Below are 15558 nucleotides of genomic sequence, written 5' to 3' on the forward strand. Positions count from 1 at the left end.
GGACACAAGATAAAAAATAGTGTCAATAAAACACACAGGGCTTCAAGCCCATCTTTGTATCCTTACCAACTGGCACATGATAGTCCTCAGTTATGTGTGTGTTACATAAGTAAATGAACAAATGAATGAATGAACCAAGTAAGTGGACTATGGTCTTCCCACCAATAAAGCTAAAGAAATTATACCTCTGTAGGTGATGAAATTATTTCTCACCTTTGCATTTTACAGTTAAACCTGCAAAAATACAAGTCTTATTGCAATTTTAAATTAATACTAGAACATTTTGTGTTTTAGTCTTAATGATAATCCATTTATCCAATAAGACTGTTCACCCAAGAATAATTTCCACAGAGCTTAGCAAAGAAATTAGGGCAAATATATTCCTCCAAATTCTAGTGTAACATTTTTATATTTATCATTGTGTTTTACAGTTATTATAGCAGTAAAATGTGTCCTCAGCAGGATTACAATTTTCAATTACTAAAAGGCTTTTAAAATTTTGTTTGTGCTTCAAAGCCTTAGCCATAAAAATTTAATCCCAACATCACTACCGCAATTCTGTATTCCTAAAACTTACTGTACATGATAAAGATGAGATCAAAGCAATTGAAAACATATAAAATGTCCTTCTGGGGAAAGTAAGCTTTGCTTTCTATCATGCCAGAAGTGCTTTTATCAAGGGCAAGATCGACAAAAATCTCAGAACAGGTGCCCTGACAGCTTCTTTAAGTTTTCATATTCAGAAAGCCATGACTTTAGGGGGTGAGTAGGAGCTGAAAGATGCTACCACATTCCTGAACAGGACAGCCAAGGAGATTGCACTGTCAGCTAGACTTGCTGCCTGAGCTGGAGCCCAAGGAGATGGGATTTCAGTAGAAAGGGAGTCCTACTGGTAGGAAGAAGGTCTATCAGTATATAGGTCTACTGGCTAAAGCTGTTGAGACAGGACAGCAAACCCCGACTGCCCAGATCACCCAGGCAATCAGTAATTGAGGAATGATCAAGAAAGGCATCACTTGGGGCCGATGCTATCCTACTCCGTTCCCTTGGCTCATGCTTCCAAAGCAGTGGTTCTCCAGCCTGCTGTCCTCCAGGCCAACCTTTACCAGGCTCTGTCCTCAAGGCACTCCATCAGAATCTATAGAACCCCATGAATCAAGGACTCTGGGCACAGCCACAATTGGCTATGTTTAAGGTGCAGCCACCATGATTCGCTGACACAGAACCAACTGTGCAATGAACAAGGATTTACATATGAACTTCAAAAAATAATTTGCATCTGTGCTTGCTCCTAATCCATGTCCCTCTTCACCAAGGCTGCCCTGAGAGGCAGAGTGCCAACAAGAAACGGCTTCACTTGCTTCTTGGGAGAAACTAGCAAAGACAGGGCGCTAATGAGAAAGGAAGGTGCTAATGAAAAAAGAATTAGCCCCAACCTCTCACTTCCACTCACTGCCAGGAATGTCAACTTTCATCAGTTATGTATTTTTAATTTTAAAATGACCTTTCCACAGAAAGATAATACAGTTTTAGTAATACGCAAAATACAGTCCATTCATCGCATACAAGGACCCTGTAGTGTTGTTTATTATAGACACATCAGGACACTACCTAAATGCCCAAGAAAAAAATTAAGTTATCTATGTCCATCCATTCATAAGAGAATAAATCACTGGACTGGAACTCAGGGAGGGTAGAGCAGGTGTCTTGTCATCTCTGTTTATCACCACTGGCTATTAACATCAGGAGCTCTCTGATTATTTTTTGAATGGATGGATGAAAAACACATGTATGGCCATTAAAAATACCTGATGGCATAAGGAAATACAACAAAGAAGAGTTTTAAAAGCTGCACATAAAGTATTCCAATTTTTTTTTGGAAATGAGCAGATGTGCATGTATCTCTCCACATTTTAAAAAAGGACAGGAGGGAAATCAAAATTTATCTGGATTTGGAGGTGAGAAGTATTTTACATTATATTCTTCTTTATTTCTAAGAATGGTAAGGGCACCTGGATGGCTCAGTCAGCTAAGTGTCTGACTTTGGCTCAGGTGATGATCTCTCGGTTAGCAGTTGGCGAGTTTCAGACCCGCATTGGGGCTCGCTGCTGTCGATGAAGAGCCTGCTTCAGATCCTCTGTCCCTCTTTCTCTGCCCCTCCCCTGCTCATGTTCTCTCGGTTTCAAAAATAAACAAACATTTAAAAAAATGGGCTTGGATCATCCTTGCCCTTGTGTGTTTTATTGACAGCATCTTCTATCTTGTGCTGAATCATTTGGAAATGGTGACTCAAACAGCTGCACAAGCTGAAAATGAACTTTTCTTCTTTCACGTTAGGAGAGAAAACAAGCCTACCCAGGTTAAGTGCCGAAAAGAGTCCAAGGTTTTTCATTACCTCCAGTCTACGTGCCCTCAGTTTTATATGAATATTCACTGTACTCTGACAATCATGAAGGCATAAAAAAAAAAGCTATTTGAAAATACATATAGTGCAGTGAGTTCTACCCTTACAACTCAAAGATAGTGGCCCCAAGACCTGATGTCAGGTAAGAAGACACCTCCGGAAACATTTCAGTGACTGACCCTCACTGCCTTCTATTTGAATTCTTTTTTATTTTTATTTTTTAACATTTATTCATTTTTGAGAGGCAGAGAGAGACACAGAGTGTGAGTGGGGGAGTGGCAGAGACAGAGGGAGACAGAGAATCTGAAGCAGGCTCCAGGCTCAGAGCCTGATGCAGGGCTCAAACCCATGAACGGAGAGATCATGACCTGAGCCAAAGTCTGAAGCTTAACCGACTGAGCCACCCAGGAGCCCCTCCCATTTGAATTCTTAAAGCCACCTGGTGGGTAACCCACCTGTACTTAAAGTCACAAACATGCCCTCTTCCCGTAGCTGTCACAGGCACCCACACCATGTCTCAGATGCTCAGTATTGCTGACTACTGCTCTCTCCGGGTTAGGCTGCAAGGACACACTTTAAGCTTTGAGTCCAGTGCATACCAGAAGCAAATGTTATTCCTGAGGTGCTACAGTGGGTGTCGCTAGTATTTCAAGGAACTTTCTAGGCAGCGGAATCTGAGAAAAGATCTTATCTAGGACTGTTGACGATATCAAGTGCTTTATGGAATCTACAGATATCCAGAATGGACTCTTGGGCTGTTGTGTCAATTTTCCTGACATCTAGCCAGCTGCACATAATAGGAGTCAAGCATTTCAGCCCTTTTTACAGAAGAGAAATGAACTTGGGCTCTGGGAGGTCAAGCCCACTGCTATGGAGGGTCCCAATCTGACCTGTGGGCCCACACCTCCCTGTCAAGGAAGGGCAGCCACAGCCCACTACTCCCTCTCCCTCACCTCCTGTACCAGGAACAGGACCCACAGCAATGCCTTCTTCAGAGACAAAGTGAGCTCACCAAATCCAGCTCATCTCACAGCCCACAAGGGAAAGCCTTCTCTTTTGAACAGGGTAACGACCATCACATCTCCCACTTCCAAAATGCCCAAGTCACTCTGTGGAGCGAACACGCTTTAAAAAGGGATCCAGGGAGGAGCCAAACAGCATGTGTCTGGAGACCAGGGCAGCTGTCCTCGAGCCTGGCCAGCATGGGACCCAGCAAGGGTGCTGCCAAGGCAGGCCTGCCTGGTGATTCTAGCAGACAAGCATTGCCCAGTCTTGTGAAGGAGGGTAGTGGCAAGCCTGCCTTCCTCCCTCTTGGGGAGAGCTTACTTCTGCTCAGGTCATCCCCTGTAAATGCCGAGGACAGCTACAGGAACACATTCCTGAAGCCCTGTGTTCAAACACAGAAACAGTGTCCGGTTCACATGAAGAATTTTGGTTGGGTGGTAACAGATGTAGGTACATGCAGGCCAAGGTTAGTGATAATTCACCACGCCGAATGCATTTCACTAATCTAAGCGTTTAAATAAGCTTTGTAACATGTAATCCTTACAACAAGCCTATGAAGTAAGTGATATTATTATATCTCTATTTTTAAAAAGAGGAAGCAGGCTTTTAAAACCTCATTTACCGGGGCGCCTGGGTGGCTCAGTCAGTTAAGCATCCGACTTCAGCTCAGGTCATGATCTGGCAGTTTGTAGGTTGGAGCCCCGCATCAGGCTCTGTGCTGACAGCTCAGAGCCTGGAGCCTGCTTCAGATTCTATGTCTCCCTCTCTCTCTCTGCCCCACCCCTGATCACACTCTGTCTCCTTCTTCTCTCAAAAATAAACAAGCATTAAAAATTAAAAAACAAACAAACAAACAAAACACTACATCAGTGTCCTGCCCAAGATCACACACCTGGCAAGGAATCCTTCTATAGCCACCTATAAACGCTAACTACCTTCCAGAATAAACACTTGCCCCCAGGTTAGAATCATGCATAACAGCTACTTGGAGCCACCTGGACAGACAGTCCACAGGCAATCTCTTTCTGTTTCCCAGTCTTACTAAAAACACTACTTTCAAATTAGCCCCAGCTGTAACTGTTCCACACAGGTAGAGTGAGGACAAGGGGGCTGCTGCTAATCACTTCTGGCTACTAGAAAGTGCCAGGTACGCACTAAGCCCTGGGCTACAGCAGGAACAAGAGAGACAAAAACCCCTGCCCTCTGGGGGCTTGCATGCTATGTGGGGGAGAGAGACGATGAACAAATCCAATGAATATGTGCCGATAGGAGATTTAGGCGTTATGAAGACTGAGAATGAAAGAGAGAAAGAACAGAAGGAGAGGAGGAGCTATGGGGGGAGGGAAGGCACACACATGGAAGAGCAAAGGCAGATTCTCAGGGACCAGCATCGCTCAGCCACCACCACGCAGCTGGTCCCAGAAGACAGCTGTGACTTCTAGGCAGATGGGGAAGGGTCAACAGCTCTTGAGGGTGGCCACACTGGCACGCCATTGTGACAGGCTGCCAGGCAAGGGGAGCAACCTCATTTCAGGGCCCAGGACACCCTGAGTCCAAGAGGCACACCCCATCATGCACATTCTCTCCTCAAGCTGGGACTTGAAGCAACAGTGAAGCAGGAAACAACAGGCCTCATCAACCAGGGGAGCAGAAGAGGCTCCAGTCCCTTCCGGAGACACACGCTCTGACTGTCACCCCTGAGGCGCTCCTCAGACGTGGGGCCTCGCTGGGCGTGCTTGGAAACCGGGCCTGGCTCTGGAGAGGCGGGGAGCCTGGAGGGGAGAGCCACGTGGGGGGACAGCCACCACACACCCCTGGAGAAGCCCCAAGCCCAGAGAGCCCTGGTTTAGGTCCTAAGCTTTTTAAAGCAGAAAAGGCCTTTCTTTAATCACACCAGCCACATCCCTGTAATCACGTCCTCCTCAGACACACCAAACAGCCCAGCTCTCTTTTTTTTTTTTTTTTTTCTGCCTACCAGTGTCCCTCCAAATCAGTGTGTTTCCCTCAAGGGTGAGCATCGTTGCTTCGACAGTGGTGGTGTTCCCCATCACCCCAGCCCTCCAACACAACAGGCCCTTGATCCTATTTATAGGAACAGAGGCAAAAAGGAAAAAGCAAATAAGTAAAATTTTAAAACACCATTCACAGGCTTTTTAAAATTTTTCTTTTTAATGTTTATTTATATCTGACAGAGAGAGACAGCGCATGTCGGGGAGGGGCAGAGAGCGAGGGAGACACAGAATCCGAAGCAGGCCTCAGGCTCCGAGCTGTCAGCACAGAGCCCACGAACCGTGAGATCATGACCTGAGCCGAAGTCAGATGCTTAACTGACCGAGCCACCCAGGTGTCCCCACAGGCTTTTTTATATCCAGTGAAATCCAACCTAAGTTTTCTTCATCTTCTTTTTCATAGCAGAGGTGGAATGAAACACATGTAAAGACTCTTCTAACTCTCCAAACGTTACCCCGGTCTGCAATACAGAGCAGGGGCTACCTTTTATGAGCTACTTCAGGCAGCCACACTGGCATCACCGTGAGGGTCTCCCGTTAGCCTATGAGCAGAACCCCAAGTGATGTTAACATCTCAGAAATGGGAATCCCCAGGTCAATGAGGGCTACCTAAAGCCCAAAGGAGTTACTGCTCCACTGCACCTTGATCTGCAACCAAAAACCCTACCATGTTTCTCCAGGGCTTGCGGTATGCAAGCCCTACCTCGTTAAGGTAACAGGAAGCACTTCCTTTCTACTTACCTCCCTTCCCATAGTGGAGGTAACAGTGGATAACAGTGCAGGGTCAAAGCCCCCAAGAAGGGGCAGACCAGGCTCACTCACAAGAACATCCATCCCCCTTCACCTCCCTCCCTCTCCCATCACACTGAGGTCCACAGCCCACAGGGCCCACCTTCCACATGTTTCCTGGCTTACTTCGTTCAGCTACAGCAAGTCCGTTGGGTCCCTAGAGGGTGCATGCAGGCCTTAGGCACACACCCTGCCGTCTGCCTCACTTGTTCTGCCTCAACTGAGCTCTGCCCCACCTCTGCACCCTACCCGGCAACCTCTGGTGTCAGTAGGGCTAATAGACACCTCCTGAGAGAGGCCTTCTTTGACCTTCTCATTCCAAGTAGTTCCTCAAGTGCTTTTTTTTAAAAATCACATATCCTGGGGTGCCTGGGTGACTCAGTCGGTTAAGCATCCAACTCTTGATTTTGGCTCAGGTCATGATCTCACGGTTCGTGGGACTGAGCCCCACACTGGGCTCTGTGCTGAAAGCTCAGAGCCTGCTTGGGATTCTCTCTCCTTCTCCCTCTCTGCCCCTCCCCTGCTCATTCTCTACCTCGCTCTCTCAAAAATAAACAAACGTTAAAAAAATAATAGAATCACATATCCCTGTCATTTTTCTTCCTGGAATTTATTACTATCTGATGGTTATGTCAGTTAGTGTTTCTCCCTTCCATAATGAGCACAGCCTCCATGAGAGCAAGGACCTTGTTCATCTTTTCCTAGCTGTATGCACAAAACTTATACAGCACTGCTATATATCTGTGAAGGGCACAGTCATTCCCCAAAGTGCTAGGCTTGAAGGCTAACAGCCAATCGAGGGGACAGCAGAGGCTCAAGAAGTCAGGGGGGACCAGGAGACAGGAGCTAAGGCAGAGCAGGAGATCAAGCAGGGAAGCCAGCAGCAGGAAAACAGAATACTGGGCATAGGGGAAGGGGGTGGCAGAAAAGCTGGTGACCAGTCCAGAGCCATGTCCCGGCATCCAGAGCAGCAAACAGGCGAGAAAGGTCAGCGTGAATAAGATATGGATGGGCCACAAAGGGAGGTAGTCTCTCACTGCCCCAGATTCCATTCCTGTTAACTTAGAGAACATAGGTGGATCGGGCCTGTGTCATAGCTAAGAGGTGATCACTGAGCATCAGAATTTGGGTCAGGCCACCAGAGACAGAGATCAATTCACCTCAGAAATAAGAAGGGCATTGACTAGGGTGGGTAACAGAATTCATGACACAATCCCCGCGACAGGCATGGCCCTGCCACACGGGCCTGGGAGAGGCAGTTCAGGCTGCACAGAAGGCCCTGGCTGTGCACATTCCCCCAAGAATGGACTGACAGACGAGCACACGAGAAACGCCCTCCATCCCGCACAGACGAATGTTCCAACTGTTCTACACGGGCTACCCGGGACGTGTTCCAGGCACTACTTCTGAATTACCAAACCCCAAAAGAAGTTGAGAAGTCTCTTTTCAAGTCAGAACAAGGATGGGGGATGAGATGTTTGAAAGTCCTGCTATCGTTTGAGGACTAATCAAACTAACACCCCCTGACATGCAGCACCTTGTTCACACGGTACAATCACACAGTAAGATAGGAACGGATACTCACTCTCAAAGTAGTCTGGGTCCCTAGGGCCCTGGCCATGCAGCCAGGATGTGGCAAAGCCAAACTGGCTGGCTCCCCCTAACCTCATTCCTGCCACTCAGAAGCATTTTCAGAGGACAGAGAAATAAGACATGTTGACGTACATCTTATAAGGATGTCTTCAGTGAATTCAAACGCAGAGATGAAAGAGTCTTAGCATACCAAACAAAATCCCTTAGATAGACTCCCCTGGGGATAGATCAGGGCTTAACAAACATTTGGGAGGGGGGGCACCTGGGTGGCTCAGTCAGTAGGTTGGATTGACTCTTGGCTTTGGCTTGGGTTGTCGTCTCATGGTTCTTGGGTTTGAGCCTTGAGTTGGGCTCTGTGTTTGTGGTGAGGAGCCTGCTTGGGATTTTCCCACTCCTCTCTCTCTGCTCCTCCCCTACTCCCTCTCTCACAAAATAAATAAACTTTAAAAAAAAAAAAAAGAAAGAAAAAACATTTTTGGTAAAGGAGCAGACAGTAAACCTTTTAGGCTTTACAGTCCCTGTGGCAACTACTCAACTCTGCCATTGTAACGCAAAGATCCCTAGAAGACAAACCAAGAGACAAGGAGGATTCCAAAGGCTTTACAAATAAGAACAGGATGCTATGACCCGTGGTGAGCTTGCTGACCATAGCTCAGACCCCAGAAGTCCTGGGAAACTGTGAGTCAAGGAGGGGCACTCCAATGAGTGTTTCAGACTGAATTATGGGGACTACTGAAAGATGGAGTCAGCAGGTTTTAGGTGTCCCGTAAAATAAATCCTGTTTTACCATGTTTCTCTGTTACTACAGTTGTTATCAATAATTGGGAGTGGTTCTGTTTCAATAAAAGTTGATTTACTCAAACTGACAGAAGTCCGAATTTGACCCACAGGGAAGAGTTTGCTGAACTCTTCAGCTCTAGGACCTCAAGCCAGGGATTCTAAAAAATCAGTAATAATCTAAAGTTAGCTATTACGATTCCTCAAATACCTTCCAGGGCTACTGAAGACACGTTTGTAGCATACTGAGAGCCTCTGATGATGCCAATATGAGGATGGGAGAAAGAGGGTGGTTTTCTTTTCTGGTCTATTAATGGGATTACTTCGTAGTGGGCACAGATCCCAGCCATAAAGGATCAGTTCTTCATTCTCTCAGAGCAGACGTCTAGCCAGCGCTCTGTACACGGGCTGCATCTGTGGCCGAAAAAGAGATTGCAAACCCATGTCTCATGTGTCTTCATCCCCACTCCACCAATCCAACTAAACCACTGAACATCCTGCAGTCCCTGCATCTTTTTTTAAGTTTATTTATTTATTTTTAGAGAGAGAGAGAGAGGGAGACAGACAAACAAGGAGCGAGCAAGGGAAGGGCAGAGAGAGGAGAGAGAGAATACCAAACAGGCTCCACGCTGTCAGTGCAGAACCCTATGGGGGGCTCGAAGTCATGAACCGTGAGATCATGACCTGGGCCAAAATGAAGAGTCACACGCTTAACTGACTGAGCCACCCAGACGCCCCGGCATCATCTTCTGACATCAACCACCAGAGCTGCCTGGCTGTTGATGTGCCCATAACTGGTACTGATGGAATCCAGGGGAAGCACACATCAGCAGAATGGCTCTCCAGCTTTCTATGACTGGCCCTGGACTATATCGCCTTGCTCAATCCCAGTTGTTGGTGCCCAGAACTGAGAAATGGAGAAAGCTAAGCTGTCCAATTTTAAGTGACAGGAACCAGGTATCTGCTTGAAAACTTCCATAAGATGCTGTTAGTGTTTGCTGTTTCACTCTTAGTGCAGTGATTCTCCAAGGTGGGGAGGGAGGCAATTTTGCCCCCCATGTCTACACACATTTTTGGTGGTTACAACCAGGGGGGTGCTACTGGCATCTAGTGGGTAGGGCCACCCGAGATGCTGCTCAACATCCTGCATGAACGAACAATCCCCACAACAAAGAATTATCTAGCTCCACATGCCACAAGTGCCCAGATGACAAACTGTTTTAGTGGGATTTCGCCACATGATGATCCAATGCCTCGAGCGCACAGGAACAGTCCAGTTAAATTCCACAAACTCAGCTCCAAAGAACACTTTGATTGACATGCCTAGCTGATGAGATGAAAAGAGAAAAACAGCAGTGTGTGTTGCATTTGCCGGCAGGGGCTGTTTGTTTGTTTCTTTGTTGTTTTTGAGAAAAAGAAAAATTACTTTGCTAAGGTTTATCAATTTTCGTAGTATCTTTGAGCTCCAAACTCCTACGTTTATAAGCATATAATGTGGGGCTGAAGTTCTAACTTTGTGGGGTTCTGGTAACTTTCTACAACACATGAGGTCTGTGAGGTTGAAAGCTAAGACCAGATCACTACCCTTTAGAAAACCGAGGAAGCCTAGCCTAGGAAGATGTTCAGCAGCAAACAAGAAATAAAAACATTCAAAACAACTAGGAAAATTCTAATTCTATAAATTTATCATTTATGGGTTTTCTTCTTTCCCACGGAAAAAGTGTGACAGACTGAGATAAACAGAAGGAGGAAATTACAAAGGAACTACTCCCCTATTCCCCAAAATATTTAACACAGAATGTACCGAACCAGAAACCTGAAAGAGGCGTCTATTTTACTTGTTATATTTGCTTGTTACACATGAGTGACACTAATGGTGACGATTTGCTTTATTTATTCGTTCTGATGGCTTACCTACAATATTTGGGAAATATAGAAGACTGAAGTCCATGATTTATTTAAAAATCCACTCTGAAAAACTACCTAGTTGTTTTTCAGTGCGGACTCTCAAAATGGAGTCTCATTTTTTATCCATCAGATCAAAAAAAGGTGGCATTTATTCAGGCATATTAAGAGCCCATACCTATTGACATTGCCAAATCCAACAGATTAAAAGCAGACAGCGTGATTATTCTAACAGTAGGCACTACTGACAGTGTTCAGTAGGCACTGAAAAAGAAATTTCCACATTATACATTAAAAGCAACCATTTTCTCCTTACCAAAACATATAGCTGAAATTTAAAAGTAACCACATTTCCTGGATACTTTCAAAAAGAAAAACAAATTATGTCAAATTAAGTATGACTTCCTGTGTTTGAATTCAAGCTTCAAAATGCTGCTATACATTTTCAGGAAATCACCATTTGAACTTCATATACTTTAGAGTCCATAACTGTGGTGTCACAATGTATAACAGCAAACCTTTCCACCTCAGCCAAATCCATTCTTGCATCTCATTTATATTACACCTCTGGGTCCCAAACCCTGAGGCCATTAAAGTCTGCATTCAGTGACTAGACTTGTCAATGAGCAAGAATGACAGGACATCTTCTATGGAGTAAGTCCATTCTCATCCTTGGTGATCATAGGAGAGCTGGGAGATAGGCTCCCCACGATGTCCTACGATCCAAATTTCATCTACAATTTTTGTTTGTATTGTGTATGTATGCTTTTTCAAGTATTTTGCATATACCCATATACACATATTTTTGTACATATACATAAAATATCAGAAAAATATACAGTGACATGTTAATTGTGGTTAGTTCCTAAAGTAGGTTTATATGTGATTTTCTTTATTCTTGGGTTTCTCTTTTGCATGTCTACAGCTTCCAAAGTTTTCTATACTAAGCATAACTTTTGCCAAGAGAAAAATAAATAATATTCTGTATGTATTTTTTTCCCCTCAACCTCATTTCTAAAAGAGTTTTTAGGTACCCAACAAAAAAAGCAACGTGTACAAAAAGACTTCTTTCGAAATAAGGGCAATGAGAGGCAAGGGCAAGAAACAAGAGCAGACAACACTGAAGAAGCTGAAGACTAAAGCAATTAGCCAGCACATAAGACCAAGTGTCCTACATACTAGCCAGAGGGAGGCACACGTTGGACTCTGAGTTTCTCATCCCCCCCAGCCCCCCCGCCCCGTCCTTACCTCACCCTCCTCCCCTAGTCCTCCTTCTACCCTGCATTCCTCCCCACCCTCTGTACCTTACCACCACACAGCCTTAATTAAGTTTTGTTTAGGGAAAGATAACAAGAGTATTTTTCTACATTCCCTGATCATACTCCCGGATGAGATCGTGCAATCCAGAAATGTGCTGCGGGAAAGGGAGCTAGCTGGACACACAACCGAGTGCTACTGCTCTGCCCCCACTGGTCCTGGGACTGAGTGTCAGTGTGCACAAGAACTCAGTCTCCCCAAGGACATGGCTTTAACTTTCTAAAAGTGTCCCTCTGTGTGCAACTCCCTGCCACGAAGGCAGTGGCAAGGGAGGCACTCAATCCATGATAAAACCAAGGCTGCGAGCCTCTGGAGTCACTTTGAGGTAAAGCCACATCCCATCGAGAAACCCCAGAAGCACCACGCTTACCGTAAGCTGTCATGACACCGGCGTATGGCCCATCCACCACATTCCGGTTTTCTTCTGCCAGCGCCTTGATGTACCTCTTGCTGAGGTCCAAGATCTGCTCACGCAGCATGGAGCTGCTCTCAGGCTGAGTTCGCTGCTGGATGGTAAAATGCAGGAGCATCATACCCCAGATAAAGCCAAAAGTCACAAGGAAAAAGCCCAGCTTCTGAGAGGACAACTTCCAGGGAGTAAAGAAAGCCATTGCTCTCCAGCAACTTCACCTGCCCTTGGCTCTTAAAGCGCAGAAGGGAGACACAAGTTCATGGTGCAGGCTGGGTTTGTGGGCACGTCGGTCTCACTCCGGCTCCTGCGTCAGCTGATTTCCTTTCCTCATTTCCATTCTGCTGTGAAGAAGGGGGAAAGTTAGTAGAGTGGTCGTGGCCAAACACAGTGAAACAAACCAGAAGCCACGTTTTCACTCAATTGGCTCCAAAATGCAAACTTCCTTTTTTCTTCATTTGCTGGTTCAATATCTTATGTTATGATTCCAGATCTGTAAGCTGAGAGGGGAAATCTGGCTAGGCGACAAAAGCTGCACAAATACAGAGGAGGAAATGTGTGTCTGACTATGTTAACAGGTGTAGCAGGGCTGTTCCAGTCTGGACCAAGTTCAAAAACAGGAAGCCTGTTTTACAAGGTGGGGAGGAGATGGAAGGGTATTCTACTGAATGTCAGCAAAAACCCAAGTGGAGGGCAGAGCCCTATCAACATAGGGTAGTCGTGTGCATCTGTAAATTGAGCTTACAAAGTCATTAGTATGTGCTCTGGCAAAGATTTGAGCATGCTGCTGGAGAGGTGAGCAAGAAAGTGGGCGCCTCCTCAGGGGGCTAGACCAGGAAAGGGGAGAAAGCCCCCGTATTACGTAAGTGTGGCCAGCTCTCATTAGCAGTGTCCAGAGAGAGAGGAGTTGAATCTCTCAGGAACCACCAGGTGGCCTCTCCTCGGGCACCAGCGCAGAGAAGCTATGCCAGGGTACCCGGTGATCTTCCTGTTCTAGCTACCATGAGTGAAAGAGGCACCTCGGCACTCATTTGCATACTTCAACTCAGAAAATATGGAGCACGTGATTAAGACTCCTTTCCTGTAACTCTCACTTTCACTCACACCATGCAGCAAAATGTGAGTACGGTACAAAGGCACAGTTTCGATCCTGATCAGGCAGATCCTATTTGATGCCCTATTCGGGCCAAGGTCTTAAATCAGTCTTCCTAAAAAAATGAGGCTCAAGTAGAGGTTGTAAATGGGTTATAAGTAGGCCAAACTCTCCAACCCCTCAATCAGAGTCTTGGGCCCAAGGACCAGCCAGCTTACAAATGGCAGCATTTTGTAAGTGTGCCAAGGGAAAAGCTGAGCTCCTATGGGGTCCTAACCCAGGATGTATTCAGAGTGTGCGTTATGTTTTAGTTCAAAGCATTCTTCTTTGTAAGCCATCTAAGAAGAAATGATGGTGAGCTCTTGGAGCATTTGGCTTTCAGGATCTATAATACGGTGGATCTGGGTTGGTCTTCCTTTTCACTGTTTCTTCACCTACGAACAGCCATTAGTAGCTTGTAGTATCACTGCCAACAGCAACTGATAAATAAATTCTAGGTATGTCCCAGGGAGTGGGATAAATGCTTTTTGTGCCTTAGTTCACTAAATTCTTAGAAGAGTCCTACATGGTAAAAATTACTAATATCATCTGTTTTGGAGATGAAGAAACAAAGGCACAGAGAGATGGACTTGCCAAAGGTCACCAGCTATGAGGCAGAAGGATAAGCTAGGGACAGCCTAGGATAGTACAGCCTGTCCCACCATGCCCTGTCTCCCCTATGCCACCCCTCTTTCCCCACCAGCCTGTTTATCTATGGCCAACATCTGTTTGTACACACGCTTAAAGGGTTGTAAAAAGCAACAAAGAAGAAAATGTGACAGAAATCCTATGTAGCTCAGAAGCCTAAAACACTTACTACTGGCCCTTAAGAGAGCAAGATTACCACCCCCTGAGTTCTAGGCAACTGGCTCTGCAAAGCATGGTCCCTAACTCCACAGAAGCACCAGTGAGAAATGCAAATGCCCAGGCCCCAATGCAGACCTACTTAATCAGCAACTCTGGAGGGTGGGTGAGGGGCAGGCAGCAATCAGTGCTTCAACAAGTCTCCCAGGCAACTTTGATGCCTACTCAAGTCTGAGAGCCTCCGACCCAGACAGATGGATGTCACCTCTATGCCATACCACTGCACTGTCTATACAGTGTGGCTCAAACTCCCTTTTGCAATACTGTAACACTTCAATTCTTCTATCCCAGGCACACCCCCTGCACCTGCTGCTCAGTTATCACCATAACCCCACACCATAACTCCTTCTCCAGGGTCTCCCCGTATTCATTCAAGCTGCTCTCCCTACCTGGCTGGCCCTCTGCAGATCACACTGATAATCCAAACCTGGTCTGTTCCCCAAGCCCCAACTCTGGTCACAATGGCTTCAGACAGCCCTTCAGACAGCCCATAAAGTCCCTTGCTAGTCTTCAGTTTAAACACTTGTCTGTTAGGGTGCTTGGGTGGCTTAGTTAAGCATCTCTCTTTTTTAATTTTAAATGTTTATTTATTTTTGAGAGAGAGAGAAAGAGACAGAGCATGAGCAGGGGAGGGACAGAGAGAGAGGGGGAGACACAGAATCTGAAGCAGGCTCCAGGCTCTAGCACAGAGCCCGAAGAAGCATCTGACTCTTAACTTCGACTCAGGTCATGATCTCAGGGTCATGAGACTGAGCTCCACATTGGGCTCTGTGCTGACTGTGGAGTCTACTTAAGATTCTCTCTACCCCTCCATGTGTGTATTCTCTCTCTTAAATAAAAAGTAAAATGAAACACTTGTCTATACAGATTATTTGCCAGTTTCACCTGAGTGGGATCCCATGACATCCTTTAAGGGACCCTCCCTCCATGTGCATTCTCAGAGAAAGACACCAGCCCCAGGGGCACAATACACCACCTGCTGCCCAGCGAATTTGTCCTCCAGGCACTCTGGCACTTTATTTAGCCCTTCCTTTTCTTTCTTTCTTTTCTTTTTTTTTTTTTTTTTTTGAATATATTTATTTTGAGAGAGTGAGCAAGTAAGCCTGAGTAGAGAAGGGGAAGAGAAAGAGGGAAAGAGAGAGTTCCAAGCAGGCTCTGCACTGTTAGCCCGACATGAGGCTCAAACTCACCAACTGTGAGATCACCACCTGAGTCGAAACCAAGGGTCGGACGCCTAACTGGCTGAGCCACCCAGATGCCCCTATTCAGCCCTTCTAAATAAGGGTGAGCAGCACCTGGCTTTTCTTTCCTCCACTCCTTCTATGGTGGATCCTGAGCACTTCCTGCTACCGGT

At 46.0% G+C, this 15558-nt stretch overlaps 1 protein-coding gene across 6 annotated transcripts in view; it reads right to left on the bottom strand.

The window, feature by feature from the left end:
* The window catches only part of MGAT5 (alpha-1,6-mannosylglycoprotein 6-beta-N-acetylglucosaminyltransferase), a 337157-nt gene that overhangs the window by 200336 nt on the left and 121263 nt on the right, over nt 1–15558 (bottom strand). For 3 of the 6 annotated variants that reach the window (XM_058694949.1, XM_058694923.1, XM_058694931.1), the window contains one exon: nt 12170–12549. In XM_058694949.1, coding sequence (XP_058550932.1) covers nt 12170–12410 — 241 coding nt within the window. In that variant the 5' untranslated portion in view covers nt 12411–12549. Of the gene's footprint in view, nt 1–12169; nt 12553–15558 lie in introns of all 6 variants that reach the window. The other 3 variants (XM_058694940.1, XM_058694957.1, XM_058694914.1) reach the window with 1 other exon arrangement.

Source organism: Neofelis nebulosa, chromosome 2 (assembly GCF_028018385.1).
Source record: "Neofelis nebulosa isolate mNeoNeb1 chromosome 2, mNeoNeb1.pri, whole genome shotgun sequence".
NCBI lineage: Eukaryota > Metazoa > Chordata > Mammalia > Carnivora > Felidae > Neofelis > Neofelis nebulosa.